Below are 19056 nucleotides of genomic sequence, written 5' to 3'. Positions count from 1 at the left end.
TGACAATTTTTTTAAATTAGAAGAATAGTTCAGGCTTTTAAACCCTTAAGATTAAAAATGATTTGTTAATTGTGTCGAGTTTGTCAACCAATCTATTAAACACAATTTTGCACTGCACTGCTTATAGATTGAAGGTGATATACTTCTCGAAGTTTTAGTTAAATGGTAGAGAGTTAAAACAAATAGATTTCAGAACAATAGTTAAAAAAATACTAAAAAATTAAAATAAAGCAGGAGGAGTTTTCATATCGAGGTAACATGCAAAAATGTCATTGTTATTATCCTTATGACAGTTTTAAAATGTCACCTGGATATCCAGTAGAGTTTTTTATAACTGTAAGCGCTACAATATAATATGAAAAATTTATGCAATCCAATAACATTAACATGAAATAAAAAGATACTTGTCTGTGAAATACCGGGCTTCTATAAAGAATATAACATAATTGCAATCATAGTTGCGTTGCAATCAAGTGAAAATGTGCCGCTTTTTGAATACGTGATCTCTACTAGAGTAAGAAACGTCAAGTATCAAAATTTGACATTGTTGACAGTTGTCTCTATGCTTTTACAAGAACTGAAATCAACCTTGTTTCAGCTTCAGTCACTTTCAACGCAGAAATTGATTTTTTCACCTGTATATCGTTTTTTAATTCGTGCGTTATTTCTAATTAAAACACTGTAAAATTGTTCACTATTTCAGAGATAAGTGGCAAATCATGAATATGCGTTCAAGTCTTCTTGACTGGATGTTAGTCTTTTATTGAAGCCCTGTATGTTAAAGTTTCCACTATCAAACTTATTTGATTGTTTTGATATATTTTTATGATGACACCTCATTTACTGATGGTTATTTATAGAACAAGTAATTAGTGCCAAATGAGCGATTTTTTTATAACTTGACCGTGCACTCGCACAGTATTTACATTAAAATTTTTAAGTGTAAATCCAGTTTTACATAATTGCAGTTATTAAATATGCTGACTCAAATATTATTTAACCACTAGAATTTATATTTACTTTGATTTTTTAATCTTAGTTAGCGCATTTATAGGCACAGTTGCAATTCATGACAAACATGAGGAATTGTGAAACTTCAGTCAGTGACGCCAAAAATTTTCGGCGAGGGTTCGGTTTCACGAAATTCCTAGTCTTTTCAACACCACAGAAAATCACAGTCAGTTTATACTAACCCTGCCTTTCTAATAAAGGCATCGTGAACTGTAATTTTCTGTCACAACTAACTACCTAACACAGGCATAATTTTGTTCAATTCGTTCATTTCTATCCATGCAAGTCGACAATAACAAACACAAATATTGCGGAAATATTTTAATTGTAAAAGACATTAATTCACATTTTTATGATTCTATGCTAATAGAAAATTTTCGTCAATACGTTACGCTTAGACTACATTCTAGATATTAAAAATAAAAATGCGCCAGTCTAGCAAAGCTACTGGAAAAATGCATCTTTTGCAAAAATACTATAAAGGTTAGTCTAAATGCAAAAAGCCACAAATGCTTCTAAATATCGTTCGCTCATACCTACATCGCTTTTAAAAAAGGTTAGATTCGTAAATAATTCTACGTTTGTACGGTAAATTGGCATTCTCGGCAACTTTGTGAAGTCTCGGTAAAAGCACATCCATCGAGTCTACAGGACGCGTCTCTTTTAGCGACATTAGAATTTTTTCTCTGTTGATATCACGCGCGGACATATATGGTAGAGGTGGATCAACAAGAACTTTCGGTTTGATTTTGTTCCGTTCCGATGCAGAAAGAATATTTTTACGGTCGGGTCTAAACACTTCTTCTCTGGTTTTCTTTTTGCCGAAAGCTGTAACCGGATCGGGCACCAGGCTTGGTCTTGGAACAAAAGGCACTTTCTCCCACGGAATCTCGCGTTTCTGGAAGTATGGAACTGTTAATGCCATACCGTTTGTTGTTAAATCGAATTGCTATCCGAAGATGACAAAGTGAATAAAATTTTGTATACCTAATCGACGCGCGGGCTAAATTTGGTGAGAGCGAAGTTGTGCTGAAACGTAATCTGAACGGATTCAGCGTGTGCAAAACCAAGTTATAAATGTTTCCAAAGGGACAAGCATCACGGATCATCGAAAAAATACGGACAAAACATGGAGAAGAAGCAGAACAGAACATTTTTTTAAAGATATTTATAAGCATTTGTTGTGTATTAGATATTTATAGCTCATGTTTTCCATGCAAAGTAAATTTCTTTCAACTTACCGAAGTGGTGTACGTCGAGTATGATGGGCGATATGGCCTCCTGGTGGTGTAGAAGTCGGATTCGTAAACCATCTTGATGGTTAAGTTTCGAGTTGACGACGATGGGTAGGATAGATCGGCGTCTCGTTGCCTGATGAACTAGACTGATTTAAAATTACTCGGCCCAGGATTTTAAACGTTACACCAACATAACATTCCGAGTGAGTTATTTATAAAACGTGAATCGAGTATATGATTGTGTACTTATTTTTGATGTTTTTGTTAATTTTGACGTAGGTGTTGGTCAAAACGATGCCACATTCGTAGAGGGGGTTTCTTCGAATTGACGCGATTCATAAAAACGTGTTTATCAGTGCCAAATGTCCGGCCATATATGCACAGTTTGTGCGCGTATTTTTTTACTTTTAAATAAATTGGAGTAAACGCAAAAAACGGGGGTAAACACTATTAGGGTCAAACGTCAAGGATTATATTTTGATTCGCATTTAGGTCATCCAAAAAATATGTTGTTTGATACTGGCAATTTTTCAAGTTTCACAATTTTACTGCATTCGTTTTGCAATCGGCTTGCAATTTTTAATTACTTACGGAATGTAATGCCCATAAAATAAAGAATCTGAGCAATACATCTAATCATTAATGTGGTCGCTTATTTTTTAATATGAAATAAGTAGAATAATAAGTATAAATAAACTAACACGAAAAGTTTTATAATATAAAATTTAGGTCATTCTTTTGAGCAATCTATGGTATGTTCTACTTTTAAGGGGATGTCTAACAAATCGTAACGGTAAATTCTGCTGCAAATAATGACGTGTAGAAAATTTTAATCCAAATTTTGACAGTCAAAAGTATTGTATAACCATCTTGCTTCAACACCCAACATTTATTGGCGGAACTCCTTTAGTGAGGACCGGTAGTGAATTCATACCCGACCGTAATAAAAGCATAAATAAATATTTCTTTTAAACCGCAATTCTGGTCGGAGATACAAGCTTTGACACCAGTGTTGATATTTCGAATGTTCTCATATCCACTCCTGTTTCATGTAAAATTGCAGAATAATAAATAAATAAGTATTTTTTTAGAAATTAAATGTTTAATACAAAATTATATGTTACATAGTTAATAAATAATAAAATAAATAATAAATAGTTAATAAATAAATAAAAAAAATCCCAAAAAGTGCCTTGTTACAATCATAACAAAAAATAATAAAAATAATTTTTAAATTCGTTTATAAAAGAGAATTTGTTTCCAACAAAAATTCTTGATTTATAATTGCTGGTAGCAAATGTTCAGCGTAAAACAATGCCAACTTTGGAAGCATTTCAAAGCAAAATTTTGTATCTTTGGAAATTCTTTCGAATAAAATGCCGCGGGGAGTAAATATTGTAAAAAAACAAACTTCACGTTCAGTAATGTACAGCTGACCCTGGACTTGGTAATAATAATTATGTTTACGATTTAAAGTCATTTTGCCATCTATTATAGAGCAAAAATTTATTTTTTTCTTCAAAATTGCTTCCTCTGGAGTTAAATGTCTTGCACCGTATGGGCATTTCACTTCCACAATGGCGCTACTGCCTATCAATCCATCCGGTGATGCACCCAGAAATGGGTGTATTTTGTCAATTATTAGTCCACACGGTCTAATTCGCAGACCAGGATGATCCTCCTGAAGCACCAATTCCAATCGTTCAATGGCTTTATATTCGTTTTCACTCCCATATCTTGTAGCCACGTTACCTGCAAATTTTGGTTTTAGAATTCTATTTACGGTGTTACTTCTACTTGTTGTTGGCCGCAATTTACAAATAAGTCCAAAATTTGACGATGTCAACCTTTTTGTTCTTTCTTCGAACCATAATGAATTGTTACGTTGGCCTTCTGTATGTTTCATTATAAAGTCTCGTTCTAGGGATCTCTTTCTGAGGTGATCTAAAAACAGTTTTTTCCGCCTGTTATAATCTTCAGGATTGGATTCACAAAGATCTGGCTGATCGGCGTTTGGCCCGTAATCGGCATCTGGCTTTCCGTGGTTTTGATTAGAGCGATATTTTTTTGTTTGTTTTTTCTTCATACGAAGTTGTAATTTTTGTTTCACAAATTTTTGTGTGTAAAATTCTGATTTGCCATTCTTAATAGCATTCAAGTAATCGTAACGTAACATCCTTTACTTTTAACTGTTGTTTTGTGAGAAAACAAGGGAAAAGTAAATCAATCGATTTCCATCTATTAGTAAGGTCGGGGAGTAAAATAAGAAAAAATAGAAGAAGTGCGTTTTTCGTTATTTACGTCTAAAAACAGTTGTGAATGTTATTAATAATATAAATTTATTGGTGAAATTAATAGAATCAACGACAGCAAACAATTACAGATAAATTTAATGCGTAATTTAGTTATTAATGCGCGATCTATACTGATGATTGGTATTGTATAAAATAAAAAAGCGCGAGTATAACGCATTTCTAGTATTATTAAGAAAACAAATCAAAAAAATTCCAAATTGAAAATCGCCATTTACTTTTGAGTAACAGTAAGTAGGATTAAACGGCTCAACAGCAATGTTGAGCCGTTTGAGCCGCAGGTATATGTGGCATTTGCTGGTGAGACGTACAATTCTTACAGTGCGACATTTGTAAAAAGATTTTTCGCGGATTAATCTGACAAATTTGACAAACCTTTGATAATTTTAAAATCTGCTGAAAAATGAAATTAATTTTATTTGAATCTTGTAACGTGGAAATCATCCTAAATAACGAACCAACTTCTTTGAATAATACTTAGATGTATGTATAATCTTTGTTTCTTTCCTTTTAAATGTTCCTGAGCGGCTAGTAAGTGTAATTTGACTTTTTGCCGCACTGATTCAGAAAAATGTATCTGAAATTTCGAGTACAGTAGAACCTCACTAATTCGTCTTACGCTAGACCGACTCTCCGGGTAATCCGTGCTTTTAGCCGTTCCGCTCTACGCCTTGGTTCTACTGTATTTTGATTGATTGCCAAATTTCAATTTTTCTTTTGTATACAATTTTGATTTCGGAGTTATTTAAGGGAAATTATTCCTGCAGAAGAAAAATGGCATTCATCATTTCACTCGGATTTTAATGAAGAATGTTTTTTGTTGATCTACTCATCAAAAATTAACGTTCTATGGGAAAGAATTTTTATCAAGAAAGGCGTAAAATGTGTACCACTTTTTAGAAGTTATAGTTGCTCTAGCGCATAAAAAATAGAAGTTTAGAGATCACCACAAAAATTCGATTCACGAGCGTTAATCGAATTTTTCTGGTGATCGTTTGATAATCGATAATTGAGCGATTTTATTATTATTAATTGTCTATTAACCATAGAGTTAATTACAAATTTTTTCGGTGATCGAATCTTGAAAAATTCACCAAAAAAAGACAATTGGTACAAAAGTGGTTGTGCAACCAAATATACAAAGCCTAAAGTGAAGCCAAACGATGTCTATCGAACTGGAAGTCTCTAACTGAAGTCTAAAAATCGTCGTTTTGATTTAGTTTAGTATTAGTAATCAAACAAATCCAGTGCTTTCAGAACAGTCTCTTCAGATCATATTATTTAACTTATTGATTTGCGTGTATAATTGGTTGCCCATAAAAAACACATTAAATCATTTATTAATAGTCCACTTTAATGCATGATTTCAACCGCCTCTTATATTTATCTTTTTATTTTATGTATCCATTTTATTTCTACTATAGCTCTATTATTATTAAATTATTATTATCTAATGCTATAAGACTTTAGTCAGGATGTAGTGGAACCTTTGTCTATGCAGTCATTGTAAAAAATCGTATCCAAACTTGGTTTGTTCTTTCGTCGTTGGTATTCGTTGTCAAAACTTAACGAATTTATTTTTGACGTTAAACTTTTTAGGCCACACACTTAGATTTGTCTTTATCGGAAACAGGAAATTTTGTAAAATTGTCCATGAAATGTGTATTTTGTGTTGCATTTGATTGTCGTCAGGCTCGTCATCTTATGTAAATAATTCTCGAAAAATCGTCGTTGATTGAATTTGGGCCTTTAGATCATTATTGGATTGCGTGTACAATTGGTTGCCTTCAATAAAGTCATTAAATCATTTATTAATAGCCCACTTTAATGCAAGATTTCAGCCGAAAAATCGTGCATTAATAGAACCCAAAAACTAACGATTACCAGAAATGAAAGCAATTGAGCGATTCTATTATTATTAATCGCCTATTAACCAACTTGTTTGTTTTTATTAAAGTTATTAAAGTTTAATTATTAAAACAAAACTAGTATATTTTTAAACTTATAGCCTAATTTTTTTATTGGGTTAAAGGATACATTTACAAAGTAAAAATTAGTATTTTAAAAAATGTAATATTTCCATATAATTTTTAACACAACTTATCGTTAAAGTTTTTCGGCGATCTGATAATATCTCGTATGGTTTTCAATATAAACCTTCATACAAGAATACAAAGACTTCAACTGTTTCTGAAAAAATAATTAAAAAAAAGTTAGATAAAAACAATCGAAATACAGGTGGACCAACGAAAACGAATCAGAGGCGTTTTAGGGCATTTACCCATAGATTTTAAAAAAACGCTGAGAGGTCAATTTTGGTTGGTAGGGGAACATACAACACACGTAATTATATCTATAATCAACCCCCTTTGGGGTGTGATATTAATTCCCATAATTTTTAAAGATAGATACAGGACATGGCACTTTTTTGGAAAAACCCATTGAAGAGCTTTACGGTGGTGTACGCATTTTTTATTGTTTCTAACGCCTATAAAAATTATTAGAACTACACGCCTATACAAATTATTAGAACTACACAATTTCGATCAATCTACGTATCAGCATGACAAAACATTAAAATAAAACTAAAATCCCTACATTTAATTTAAAAAAAAAACAAACTTTTGGTATATCTCATCTAAGGGGTGAAAATCACCCTAAAAATTCAAATATGCAAGAATAATTACAAGAAGAACAAAACAGAGTGAATATTTTAGGACAAATCAACTTTTTCTTCATACAAAAACCATTTTTCTTATGGTTTCAGTGAATAATATGGATTGTATTTTAAAATAGTGACTGAGTTTACGTATTTTGTTGATTTTATTGTTTTTTTTTTCATTTTTTCAAAATAGGTATAGAACATTTTTATGAAAGAGCTATTAAAATGCTTTTTGGTAATATATGCATTTTTATTTGATTGCAACTCGCCATCACATCATAGAAAAACATACATCACAAATAATTATACCTTTTTACATTCTCTCTGATGGGAAAAATTAATTCTATTAATTTTTAAAGATAGATATATGACATGGCACCTCTTTAGAAAGGTCAATTGAAGAGCTTTATGGTGGTATATGATTTTTTTTCTAGCCCCTATTAATTATTTTTATAGGGGCTAGAAATATACCACCGTAAAGCTCTTCAATTGCCTTTCAAAAAAGGTGCCATGTGATATACAGGTGTTTCTGAGATGCTTGGCCAAACTTTACCAGCATAATCTACCAGTCATACAGATTTAAAAAAACCAAAAATGTTAAGTTCAAAAATGTTTAATTCTCGAGTTATTAAAATCTTAAAATAGTAGAAAAATTTTCACGGAGTGTACTTTTAAATAAATGACAAACCAAAATCAGTAACGTATGATCCCATTTTAGTAAATGTTTTATTTGTCATTCACAACTGTCAATGTGACATCAAATTAATCTTACTTTTATAATACTTAAATGCTCAAAATGTCTTCCCTCAGCAACAATACATCCATTACATCGTCTTATTATTGATTAACGAACACGTTCCAATACTTCAGGAGTATTTCGAATTGACTGGAAAGCCTGTGTGATGGGTTGCTGATGAATCTGACGAGTTGGTATTGGGGTACGATAAACAGTTTCTTCAAGATGTCCCCACAAGTAAAAATCAAGAGGATTGCAGTCTGGAAAAAGTGCAGGCCATCGCACTGGTCCTCTACGGCCAATCCAGCGGTGGGGATAATTAACATTAAAAAATTGCGGACATTAATGCTAAAATGCGCAGGGGCTCCATCATGCATTAACCACAACTGTCTGCGCGTCTCCAAAGGTACATCCTGAAGGAGTACCGGCAAGTCATTTTCTAAAAATTGTCTATGTTACTCTTTTTAATGTTGGCGGAAGAAAAAATGGTCCAATAAAAAAAATCTCCAGCAATACCTCCCCACAGGTTGCACGAGAATTGTTGCTGATGTCGAGATTCATTAATAAAGTGAGGGTTTTCATCTGCCGAACGATGATTGTTGTGAAAATGAACTATGCGGTGTCTCGCTTCAGGACGTTCTTCAATCGCTTCTAGAACTTCGACTTCCAAAGTAGGTGTTCAAACAGTTCTCTATACACCTCTATCAGCAGCAGCATGAACAAAAGATCCTGTTTCTTGAAGTCTGCGGTGAATTTCAGAAAAAGTACCTTTGGCGGGTACAACTCTTGCGTCGAGCTTTACGAGTGTTCCCATCAGCTTTTTCGTAAACATAGTGAATATCAGCCATTTCGTGAATTGTGTATTGGTTCATTTTGTAATTCTTTTGCACACAATTACAAAATATTAATCCGTCAAAAAAATTAAATTTTTACTAGAGATGTTGATTCTTTTTATAACTAAAAACGCTCCTAGGTAACAAACTGAATCTACTATTAAAGTCATTGTTAAAAAGTACACTCCGCGAATAAACTACTGCTACTTTTAAATGTTAATAACTCAAGAACGAGACCTTTTTGAACTTGACATTATAGGTTTAATTTACTCTGTATGACTTGTAAAAGATGCTGTTAAAGTTGGGCCAAGCATTTCAGAAACACCCTGTATCTAACTTTGAAAATTAGTAGAATTAATTTTACCCCTTAGAAAAAGTTGAATGTAAAAAGGTATAAGTATTGGTGATGTATGTTCTCCTCCCAATTAAAACTGACCTGTCTCAGCGTTTTTTGAAAATCTACGGGAAAATTCCTGAAAACGCCTCTGTTTCGTTTTCATTGGCCCACCCTGTATATTAACTCACATGGCAGTTTATGAATTTTCTTCCACTTTTCCTTGCAACCCGTATCGTATTGTACATATCAACTTCCAGCTCTTTGTCGTATTTTTCTACAAGGTTTGACAGCACTGTATAGAAGCCGCATGCAATGAATCCATTACTAAATACAAGACAAAATGTTATTGAGTCTTCAAATTTAAGAAACTTACCTGCAACTGACTAAAATGTCTTGCTCGCCTAAACTGCTTCCTTGAACATGTTTTACAAACTTAAGAAGTGCTTCTATAGAATCTGGAAACGAGTTCTGTGGCTTCCAACATTTAAATACGTGAATTAAAATGATCATATTGTAGACTATCTACAAAAAATCAAATTATATATTAATTTAATTGTGTTTATAATGGTTTTACCTCTCTAGAGTCTCTTCTGAAAACAAGCAATGATATTTCGAATTGTGTCCAATACGCTTCAAGTACAACGCTCTTTTGTCGAACATCATAAATTTCTGTTGTTGTCAACACTCTAGAACTAGGCAGCGAGCAGGTCTTGTATTGTAGGAAAAATAATTATTTGCAAACCACAATTTTATGATTAATACCTTGTTTAAAAATACGAGATGTTGAATAGATTTGTTACCAATCAACTTCCAAAGCTGGGTCCAGTCTTGTTCTTTTGGTTCCTCCACTATGAAGTATTTTGAAATGTCACCATAGCGAGGTACTAACGCTGGTTGCAAGCCATGAGAAGCTTCTTGTTTGCTTCCGACATTTTGAAATAGATTTTCGTACGATTGCAAAAAATCCAGATAATTGAGTTGTTTTTCTGCTGTTTTGGTATCAATGAGTGCTCCATTGGGTGTTTTAAATGGATTTCTCTCTTCCATGATGTACTCACAAGCAATCAAATGACTGAGCATGTAATATTTCTAGAAAATAACAAGACAAACTTTTGTGGTTTAATTTCGGGAAACTTACCAATTTGTGTACCATAAAAGGTCTCTGTTTTCGTAAGGATTTTATTAATTCATAAAAGTTAATTTTATTTTTAATTTTAGCCATTTGTAATGCTAGGTCACATAGAATTAGAGTTCCGGTTCGACCACAACCGTTGCTAAAACCTTGTTTCAATAGTTAAAGCCCTTTTAAGTTGAGAGATACTAACCCAGAGTGAACAAGAATTGGATTCAAACTCTTTTCGTAGAACTTTCTCATCAATTTTACCACCGGCAGGGCATTAATCGGATAAAATGTTTCCACATTTTCCGAGTTCCACTTTAAATGGAGCTGAGTAACAGTTCGAGTGTCGCTTCTATAACTGACTTCAAGTTTTCGACAAATGTAAGATTCGTACACAGTTTGGCTAGTCATTACTATAATTATGTTACCACATTCAAAAATCTCATTTTCTCGTGGAGGCCAATATTCTGCAACGTAGTCTCTAAAACACAGATGATGCTTCCTTTGGAATCGGCTTGTAAAATTTACCATTTTATTTTCAATCAAGCTTGTAGTCATTACTATTAATTCCACGTTTTCTTGCCAAATCATTCTCCAGAAATTTCTTAGAGTGTAAAATTTTGGTCCTTGGCAAGCAATGTAGGCGTTTCTGCGGTCAAATCCCTGAAAATTATTTTGATTATGTTTCTTGATGAATTGGAATTTTACCATAATGTAGCTAGCATTGATGAATTCATCTGTTGCCACGTCTTGAAGTACATTTAAAATTATCCTGTTGGTGTCATCTAAAAATTGTAATTTTTAATTAACATTTCCAAAAATAGTTCTTCTACAAACTCATTTAAGTCCCTAAAATAAGTCTTTTTTGGACTTAATCTCAAAAAGTTGTCGTGACAACTTATAAAGCATAGTGGTTCGATACAACAATTAAACAACTTTATTAGATGTAATCTTCGCGTTTTCCGATTTTTTTTCAGAATTTTGTATTTTATGTTGGGGTAGGTACGTCTCATCCGTAAACAAAATTGATTAGTCCGCAAAAACTATATTTTAGGTACTTTTCTATAATAATATGTATTTTCGAATTTGGACTGCAAACTCCTCTCAATACACAGTGTTCAGTGTGCTTTTAGGTATGTACAAGATGTTTATAAATGTTTCTAGCATCAAAGGTGGCTCTGGAAATTCTGTCATACACCATTTTGCCGCTTTGTTTTTATAGTGAATGTAACTATTTTGAAATTTATTTACATCAACGACTTTTCAGTTACGGTTTTGTGTCCAAGTTTATGATTTTCAGATTTCAAACCACAACTAGAGAAGTTTTATTTTCAAAAAATACTTTGCTCCATAATTGAGGTTAACTACTGTACAAATGTCAGTTGAAGTATTTAAACCCACATTTGTAATGAGCGGCAAATTTCTTTGACATTTCATAGCCACCCTTGCTACTAGAAACATTTATAAACATCTTCTACTAGTAAAAGGTACTAAATAAAAGTCAATAAATATTAAAGAACTTTTGGGTTGGCTAGTAATATTAATGCGTTATTGGATTTATGCGTTTTGGATTGGCATAATTTCGTCGGTATGTTCAGCGGAATAAGCATGAACCTCAACATTGTGTTGGTAATTGAAAGTTCGAGTTAATTCAAGAAATTAAAATATTTGGGATTTATCATAAAATGCTTGCTTACCAATTATAAAAATATACTCACATGGCACAAACTTGTTTCGATTTCGATTCTTGTTTATATTTTCAGCTTGGAAAGCTACGGAACAAGATTTGGTTTGATCGACTTCTGAAAGAGACTAAACTGCTGTTAAGTTTTTGCTACAATTTTAAAAATGTTTACATTAAATTGCAACTTTAAGTCGTTCTTTAAAACATGTTTTATTTGCTCTTGAAAGTGTTCCATTTGAATATCTTTACTGTCATCTTCATTCCAAACTTCCAAGAGAATACTTTCTTCCACAGTGTTAATAAAAGTGTTATTATTTCGAGTTTCCTTTGCATGAATTCGGATAAAATAAAATGCAATGTATACAGAAATTAAGGCTATAAGAACTGCAACGAAAATTAAAATTTGTAGAATATCCGCTTGTTTCTTGCAAGCTCCTGATGTTATTCGTTTTGCGTACGTTCTGTTTAAATACACGTCGTACAATTTTACGGAATAACCCACACAAAAATTCTGGAAATCGACGTATGTTAAGACTGTTTGCTTTTTCTCCGACATGATTGAATCTTGAATGCACTGGAGTAGAAGAATTGTACAACTTTTTTATTTATTTTTTTTACAAATTCTCGAATCTAGAATGAGCTCTGAGATGCGTCGAAGGAAAAGTAAGACGACCAATGTTACAATCAAACAAATTAGGGTTGGAGTGCGAAGGGTGCAAGAGTAAGCTTGAATCAGTACAGTACTACATACAGGGTGTTTTTGAAGTACACTACCAAAAATTAAAAACGCTTTTTTGCAGCCTTAAGGAGTCGAATTGACTGTTTTAATTTTTTTCTAACGATAAAAAAACACCTTTTACCACTTACTTGGAATGCCACTGATAAAATATCCACCAGAAACAACAAACCTTGGATTGTTGCTAAGCAATCAAGATTATATTCTTTAATCTAGTGGCGAACTGGAAATTTTGACCAAATATTTAATTAATTTTATCTCGAAAACGAAAAGACTTTTACATACAGCATTTTTTATCAATTTATTTTACTTGTCTTTACTAATTACCGTGTTTTGTTTGGTAGTGTATTTTAAAAACACCTGTATATGGATGTTAACACCTTGACAACCCCGCAAGAAATGAGTTAAAAGCTGTTGAAGGGAATTTGGCCATTGCTCATTAATTTCTCTAAGCTCATCCTAGCTTCGACAATCTGTACCTCGTATTCCCAATGGAAATAATTTGTGGTATTTCTGTTATTCCAATTCTCTACTTTGATTGTCCTATTTTCGCAAACAACGTCAAAAATATCTGAAATTTTTAATAAGAAAATTTCTAGATTTTCCAAAATAGGTACCAACCTGTTTGAGGTAAAAGAGCAGGCGCATCGTGGTAGGTAAGATTTTTTACAAACAATTTAATTTTGATTGATTTTGTTCCTGTAAAGTTCAGTTTTATATATTTATGTGGAGTGTATTTTGTGTACGGTAATAAATCTGTATAATTTTTAAAGTTGATTTGATGGTCCTAAAATATTTGTTGAAGTTATGATAACATTTGACTATTCTACCTGTAAATATCGAATCTGGTAAAAATCTGGTCTTGCCTCATCTGCCCCATAAGGAACGTCTTCCATTGTAATAAAGAAAGTATTGTTTATCACTGGAAGGACCATGGCAGGAGGCCAAAGCATCACCGGAAATTTCTCTAATTTTCATTTTAAATTTTAAAATTCTGTTTAAACCTACCACTACAGTTCGTTCCAAAATACTTTTTTCTACACAGACTACATCGGCCTTCAGAATGGACTTCACAGTTCTCGAATTTGTTCTGTTTTTGTCCTGGCTTCTCGTCCTTTTTGTCGTTTAAAACGTTCTCAGGAAAGTCTAAGGTAAGAAATATTAAAATAATTGTTATTTGTCTACGACCATTTAGCAATTCGCTTATATCTTCTCTATTAAACACATAACGACGCTATAATTAGGTGCTATGTAATAATGAAATTTGTCAGTTCTGATTGGCTAAAATTCATTTAATAATGACCACAATGGTTTTTCAAAAGGAGCAAAGTGTGCCAAAAATGATTCAATTCTCATGTAATTAATATAAGCTTCGTAAATTGCTCGTTAAATAATATACTATTATTATACAAAGTGTTTATAAATGTTTCTAGCAACTCCATGATTGAGGTTAACTACAAATGTCAGTTGAAAAAATCTAAACTCTCATTTGTAAAAAGCGGCAAGTTTTTTTGACATTTCATAGCCACTCTAGCTCGATGTTAAAAACATTTATAAACATCTTGTACGATTACTATAAAGGACCGCTTTAACCACTGAGTGAAAATAGTGTAGTTAATACATTAGTGGCGCAATCTTTATCGTTTTGTGTAATACACAATTTTTCTTATTGCAAGTTTGGAAGAACACATTTCATTGCATTTTGAGACCCATAAAGCACACTTTAAAGTTTGTCATTGCAAAATAGTATATTATGAAACGTGTTTCATAATGAACATTTTGCCGCACGCACGTTTTTAGGACACGACGAGCGCAGCGAGGAGTGTCATAAAGTAGTAAGTGCGGCAAAATGCATTATGAACAAGTATCATACGCTATTTTTTCTATTTCGCCTTATTTTAAACGAAAAAACTTGATTTCGAAATCTAGGGAATTTTAAGGTAGTTGGCAATTGCAAAATATTCAGGGAAAAAAATCGAAGTAGCCAAATCTAATTTCAGTCAGTTTGACAGATGTGACGTTTTGAGGTTACCGGAGCGCAAGAGAGCCAAGAGAGCGAAGATGTTGATCATGATCATGATGGTTCTCTTGCATCCAAAGAGTTTTTCTCTGATAAATTATTAAGCCAAGTGCAACAAGAAATAATAGTGTATTGATCGATTTATCATGGTTTTTTAAAACCAAAATCTAAATTGTCAACGTTAACGGTAGGATGACGGTTTGTCTACTGCAAACCTAAGAAAAATATAAGTTCCTGGAAATATTGGCACGAGATTAGTCCATTACGATACCGAAATACGCTCAAACGCGTATCGAAATATCTTCATTATGAACGCGAAATAGAAAAAATACTTTTTTTTAACGACATTTAATTGCATACTTGCATCTTCAGCTACCATGATATCATCTACAGCCCAATAGCCTTTTTGTGAATTTTGACATCCACGAATGAAAACAACATCCACCGTTCCATTGATTTTTGCTGTTATATCAACATATTTCCATTTTTTATAACCTTTTTCACTCTGAAAACCATTCATCGTTTTATGGGAAATGTTAATTTTGTCTTTGAGGAACTCTATTGTTAGAAAGCAGTTTTCTGATATAGATACAAACAAAGAAATATGTACATCACCATGGGCGGTAATATTAAAATAACTATCGTATCTAGAGTTAACTTTTTCTGACACTTGGAAATTATCTAAAACAGCAAATTATAAGAACTGAAGGAAGTAGGATTGTATGTATACAATTATGCACTTTTAAAATTGTGCGATCATTTTCAGAAAAAAATAATTCAGGTAGAAATGTTTTGTCGTAAATTTTAAAATTTATTCCATCTGTGATTTCGAAGCTATGGGGTTTTCTCTTTAAACTGTAATTGAACCATTGACATTCCTGATTCTTTATTAACTAAAAAAAAGATGTTTTAATTTTGTTTTGGTTTTATTTACTTACATTAATGTTGAAAGGTAACGAAATAGGCTCTATTTTCATAAAATTTTTTGTAGCCACAGCAAACGTAGAGTTTTCATAAGCACAAATGGAAAAAGATACTACGTTATCTCTAATGAAAAAGCCATTTCCATCCACATTTGGAAAAGCTAAAAAATGGTGTGTAACGTTTACGTCTATAATTTAGTAATATCTACTCGTCCAGCGCCGGTCTGTAATGAAAAGAAACGAAGATCCATTGGTGCAACTGTTGGCAAGGTGCCAGTCATTTTGAGTCCAGTTTTGAAGTTCAATATTTTTCCATGCAAGAGCTAAAACATCAAAATTTTAGTTAAGGAACGTCTTAATCTAAGTTTATATACTCGTGCAAATCTTGGTCAAGTTTTGAAATAGAATTTTAAAATTTACCACATTTTTGCGAAAAAGTGGGGTAAAATAATAATAGTAATAATAATTGCTCAAACCAACGTACAATTGAAAATAAGCGTAAAATCATTTTTCTCCTTGGGAACTTTCATAGGGCCCGATTTAAGTCAGTGATGCAAAATTGCGTTGTCGCAATTGCTAAGGTATGATTGGGGTTGCTAAGGCTCAACTCTGATTTTGCAATGCCGCAATTTGAAATTTAAAACAATTTTTTTTATCAATTGATATTTTGTTGTGTTTTTGCCAGTTTAAAAGATGTATGTGAGTTTGGTTTGGAGTGTTTTTTATTCGCATTGCACTAGTAGTTCCAGGAAAAAATTACCCTAGTTTATGCTCTAAACGCAAAAATAGAAATTGGCATTAAAAATGCTTCAAAAAAATATAATGGATTCTAAATCAGATCAAGTGAATTGCAGAAATTTTCTACGACTCATTTGACACTTCTTCAGATGAAGTGTTTCTTGTCGAAAAACATTCTTCTTTAGTAAATTAAGTACCTTTCTTTTCCAGTGGTCGAAGGATTGTGGATATTGGTCACCTGTTCACAGCGTTGAAATCTATTAAAGATGACGCGTGTAATTGTAGTTTTTACGATGTTGAAGATTGAAAGGCGTATTTTCGTACAAGTGTGCTGTACTTAATCGCCATGGGTGTAGGACAGGTTTAATTCTCGGAGTTTTGTTCAGCGTTGGATGTTTCTCCAATTGGCAAAAAAACAAAATAGTGGAATCTAAAGTGTTTTCAAATAGAAAATATTTCGGGCGGAAAAAGTAAAGATTGTCCACTACAAGCAAAGATATGTAATTTGAGGAAAGATATTTTGAATGGCCCACAACATATTTTTGACAATTACGAAGAAATCTAGCAGAGAAAAATTCAAAAAGTAAAGTCTGCTTCCACGTCGACCTGAAAATTCCGAAGGGAAGAAGACCCCTTTGGTTTGAACACATTATTTTCGAACAACGAATCGAAAGAATCGTTAAGCAGAATGGCCGAGAACAGATCTGATGTTGATAACACCTTTTTAACAAGGATTAGGATACGTATGAGAATGAAATAAAAGTCAGCAACAAGGTTTTTTCTAACACAAATGAACTGAATAATAATCATAAACAGCTGATCAGATTTGAAACTTTGAAAATCATCGCTTCGAAAACATCTGTTTTAAAACGTGTAATATAAATCAAGTACATAATAGGTATACTTTAACTATGTACTTACTTTTCTGAGAAGATTCAAACATTTCTTCAGAAAATATTTGTATCACAAAATATAAGCACACAAACACCTTTTTTAGCATTATTGTGCTTTACTTTTGTAAGTATACTAATCTAGTCAGCACTTTCAATATTACTTATATTTTCTCATAATGATAAGATAGAGTTAAGTCAGTGGCGGCTCGTGACCGCTTGGCAAAGCCCATTGGAAATTATACCAAAATTTGATATGTTAATATGGTTAAATTTTGCTTTGATTTCACTATAAAATTTAATATCGCCAAAAAATCTTTAAAATCAGCACAATTATCTGAAGTGTACGAAAAGAAAAGTCGATTGAAATGCTGCTATAAGAACGTTTTTTTCTTAAATTAGGAGACTTTCAAATTTTTCTTTTATCTTCAAACAATAAAAATAAAAAAAATGTAGCCATGTATCTCATGTTTTCTGGATTCTTTTTAAGGCCTAGGTGTAATCACAAGTTACCTGTTACATACTGGGCACAATTACACCCATAGTACAGATTAATTCGGATAATAGTAGATTTTGTCATACGGCAGAAAAGTGGTACTTTTTGTCGAGCAATTAAATTGCAGTAACGAGGCGAAGCGTAGCGTAGCCGAGCGTATGCAAAATTGCGAGACAGTATAGCCACTTTTCGGCCAAATAACAACTACTTTTTCTCCAAACGTTAATTTCAGTTCCACGAGCGATAATGAGTGAACGCAAATTGTAGTTGTCATTGATAACATTTACTGTGAAAAATATTGATTTCAAAGTTAAGATCGTGCAAAATGTAAGTCTCAAATAGTAGTCGTCACAAAAAGTACTTTTTGTGCCTAGGCTGCAAAAGTTTTCCATGTCAACGAGCGCTTTTCATTACTTATAACAAAATTGTCTACTTTACTGTCTAAAAACGACTAAAAAATAGTGACTTTTTGTGACGTTTGGAGAAAAAAGTAATTATTCGTCCTGCAGGATTGCATTGAATATTACAGTAAAGATTGTATTCGTTCGTGAGAACTACGATCAGTTTTATTCCTACCGAAATAATGACGAAGATTACCGAGCCGATAGGATCGTCTTGGGAGAGTACCAGATTTGTGCTTCGGTTGAGACGTTTAACGCGTGTTTAGCGCAAGCGTCGCAAGCCAGACTTCGCGAGAACCTCGCACGCAAAATGAATCTAATGAAGTTCAAAATTATGAGCCTCATATCTTTCAAACAACGAACGGAAATCGAAATTTTTTCAAGGGATATGAGTATAATAGGTGATGTTTAATGCTGAAATTAATTAATATTATAATAATTATTTTAATAAGAATATGATTTTCCAGATACGAAAGGGCTCAGCCTCAAATGGCGAGACGCCACTGAGTTAAGTGTACTTCTGTAAACTTTTATTATAGGTGCAAAATAAACAGTAAATATCAATGCCAGTAAAATAAAGTTAATTACTTAGTAGATATGAATTCAGTTAGTAGTTATGTTATAGTATAACTTACGTTACCCTTAGGAACGAGGTTTATAACATAAATAACATCCCTACATAACCCACTGTTGTGCTTTTTCAATAGCAACCGTGTCAATGACATTGTTAAAAATGAGTGTTATTATGGAAATATTCCGGAAAATTGAAAAAAATGTTGTAGGTATGGCACTCCTGGGTTATTAGTAGTGTTTTAGATATCACCTACTCGATGTATTTATCTGAAGCTAAACATCTCATTTTCATCATTGGCAAGCTTAAAATACAAATAAGATAAAACCAGATTTACGACAATGTTTG

At 32.6% G+C, this 19056-nt stretch overlaps 2 protein-coding genes across 6 annotated transcripts in view; both read right to left on the bottom strand.

The window, feature by feature from the left end:
• Nucleotides 1–2443, bottom strand: part of LOC148180318 (uncharacterized) — a 41888-nt gene extending 39445 nt beyond the window's left edge. For 3 of the 5 annotated variants that reach the window (XM_088050120.1, XM_088050121.1, XM_088050122.1), the window contains exon 1: nt 2253–2443. In XM_088050120.1, coding sequence (XP_087906246.1) covers nt 2253–2324 — 72 coding nt within the window. In that variant the 5' untranslated portion in view covers nt 2325–2443. The remainder of the gene's footprint in view (nt 1–2252) is intronic. The other 2 variants (XM_088050123.1, XM_088050125.1) reach the window with 2 other exon arrangements.
• Nucleotides 2444–6667: 4224 nt separating this feature from the next.
• LOC148180317 (uncharacterized) lies at nt 6668–17366 on the bottom strand. The gene is made up of 19 exons (XM_088036238.1): nt 17272–17366; nt 15822–15935; nt 15628–15773; nt 15420–15582; nt 15050–15370; nt 13678–13815; nt 13500–13636; nt 13291–13456; nt 13149–13240; nt 12106–12507; nt 11968–12061; nt 10958–11034; nt 10455–10912; nt 10268–10403; nt 9892–10218; nt 9704–9838; nt 9503–9651; nt 9318–9453; nt 6668–6751 (listed from the first exon to the last, which is right to left on the bottom strand). Exons 1-19 carry the CDS (start codon nt 17348–17350, stop codon nt 6668–6670), a joined length of 3354 nt encoding a protein of 1117 aa, XP_087892364.1. The 5' UTR covers nt 17351–17366.
• Nucleotides 17367–19056: the final 1690 nt, after the last annotated feature.

Source organism: Gnatocerus cornutus, chromosome 1 (assembly GCF_029298725.1).
Source record: "Gnatocerus cornutus isolate USDA-ARS CGAHR chromosome 1, icGnaCorn1.1, whole genome shotgun sequence".
In the NCBI taxonomy this organism is placed as follows: domain Eukaryota; kingdom Metazoa; phylum Arthropoda; class Insecta; order Coleoptera; family Tenebrionidae; genus Gnatocerus; species Gnatocerus cornutus.
Note: the sequence above shows the minus strand (reverse complement) of the source record. Positions and strands in the feature narration are given on the sequence as shown.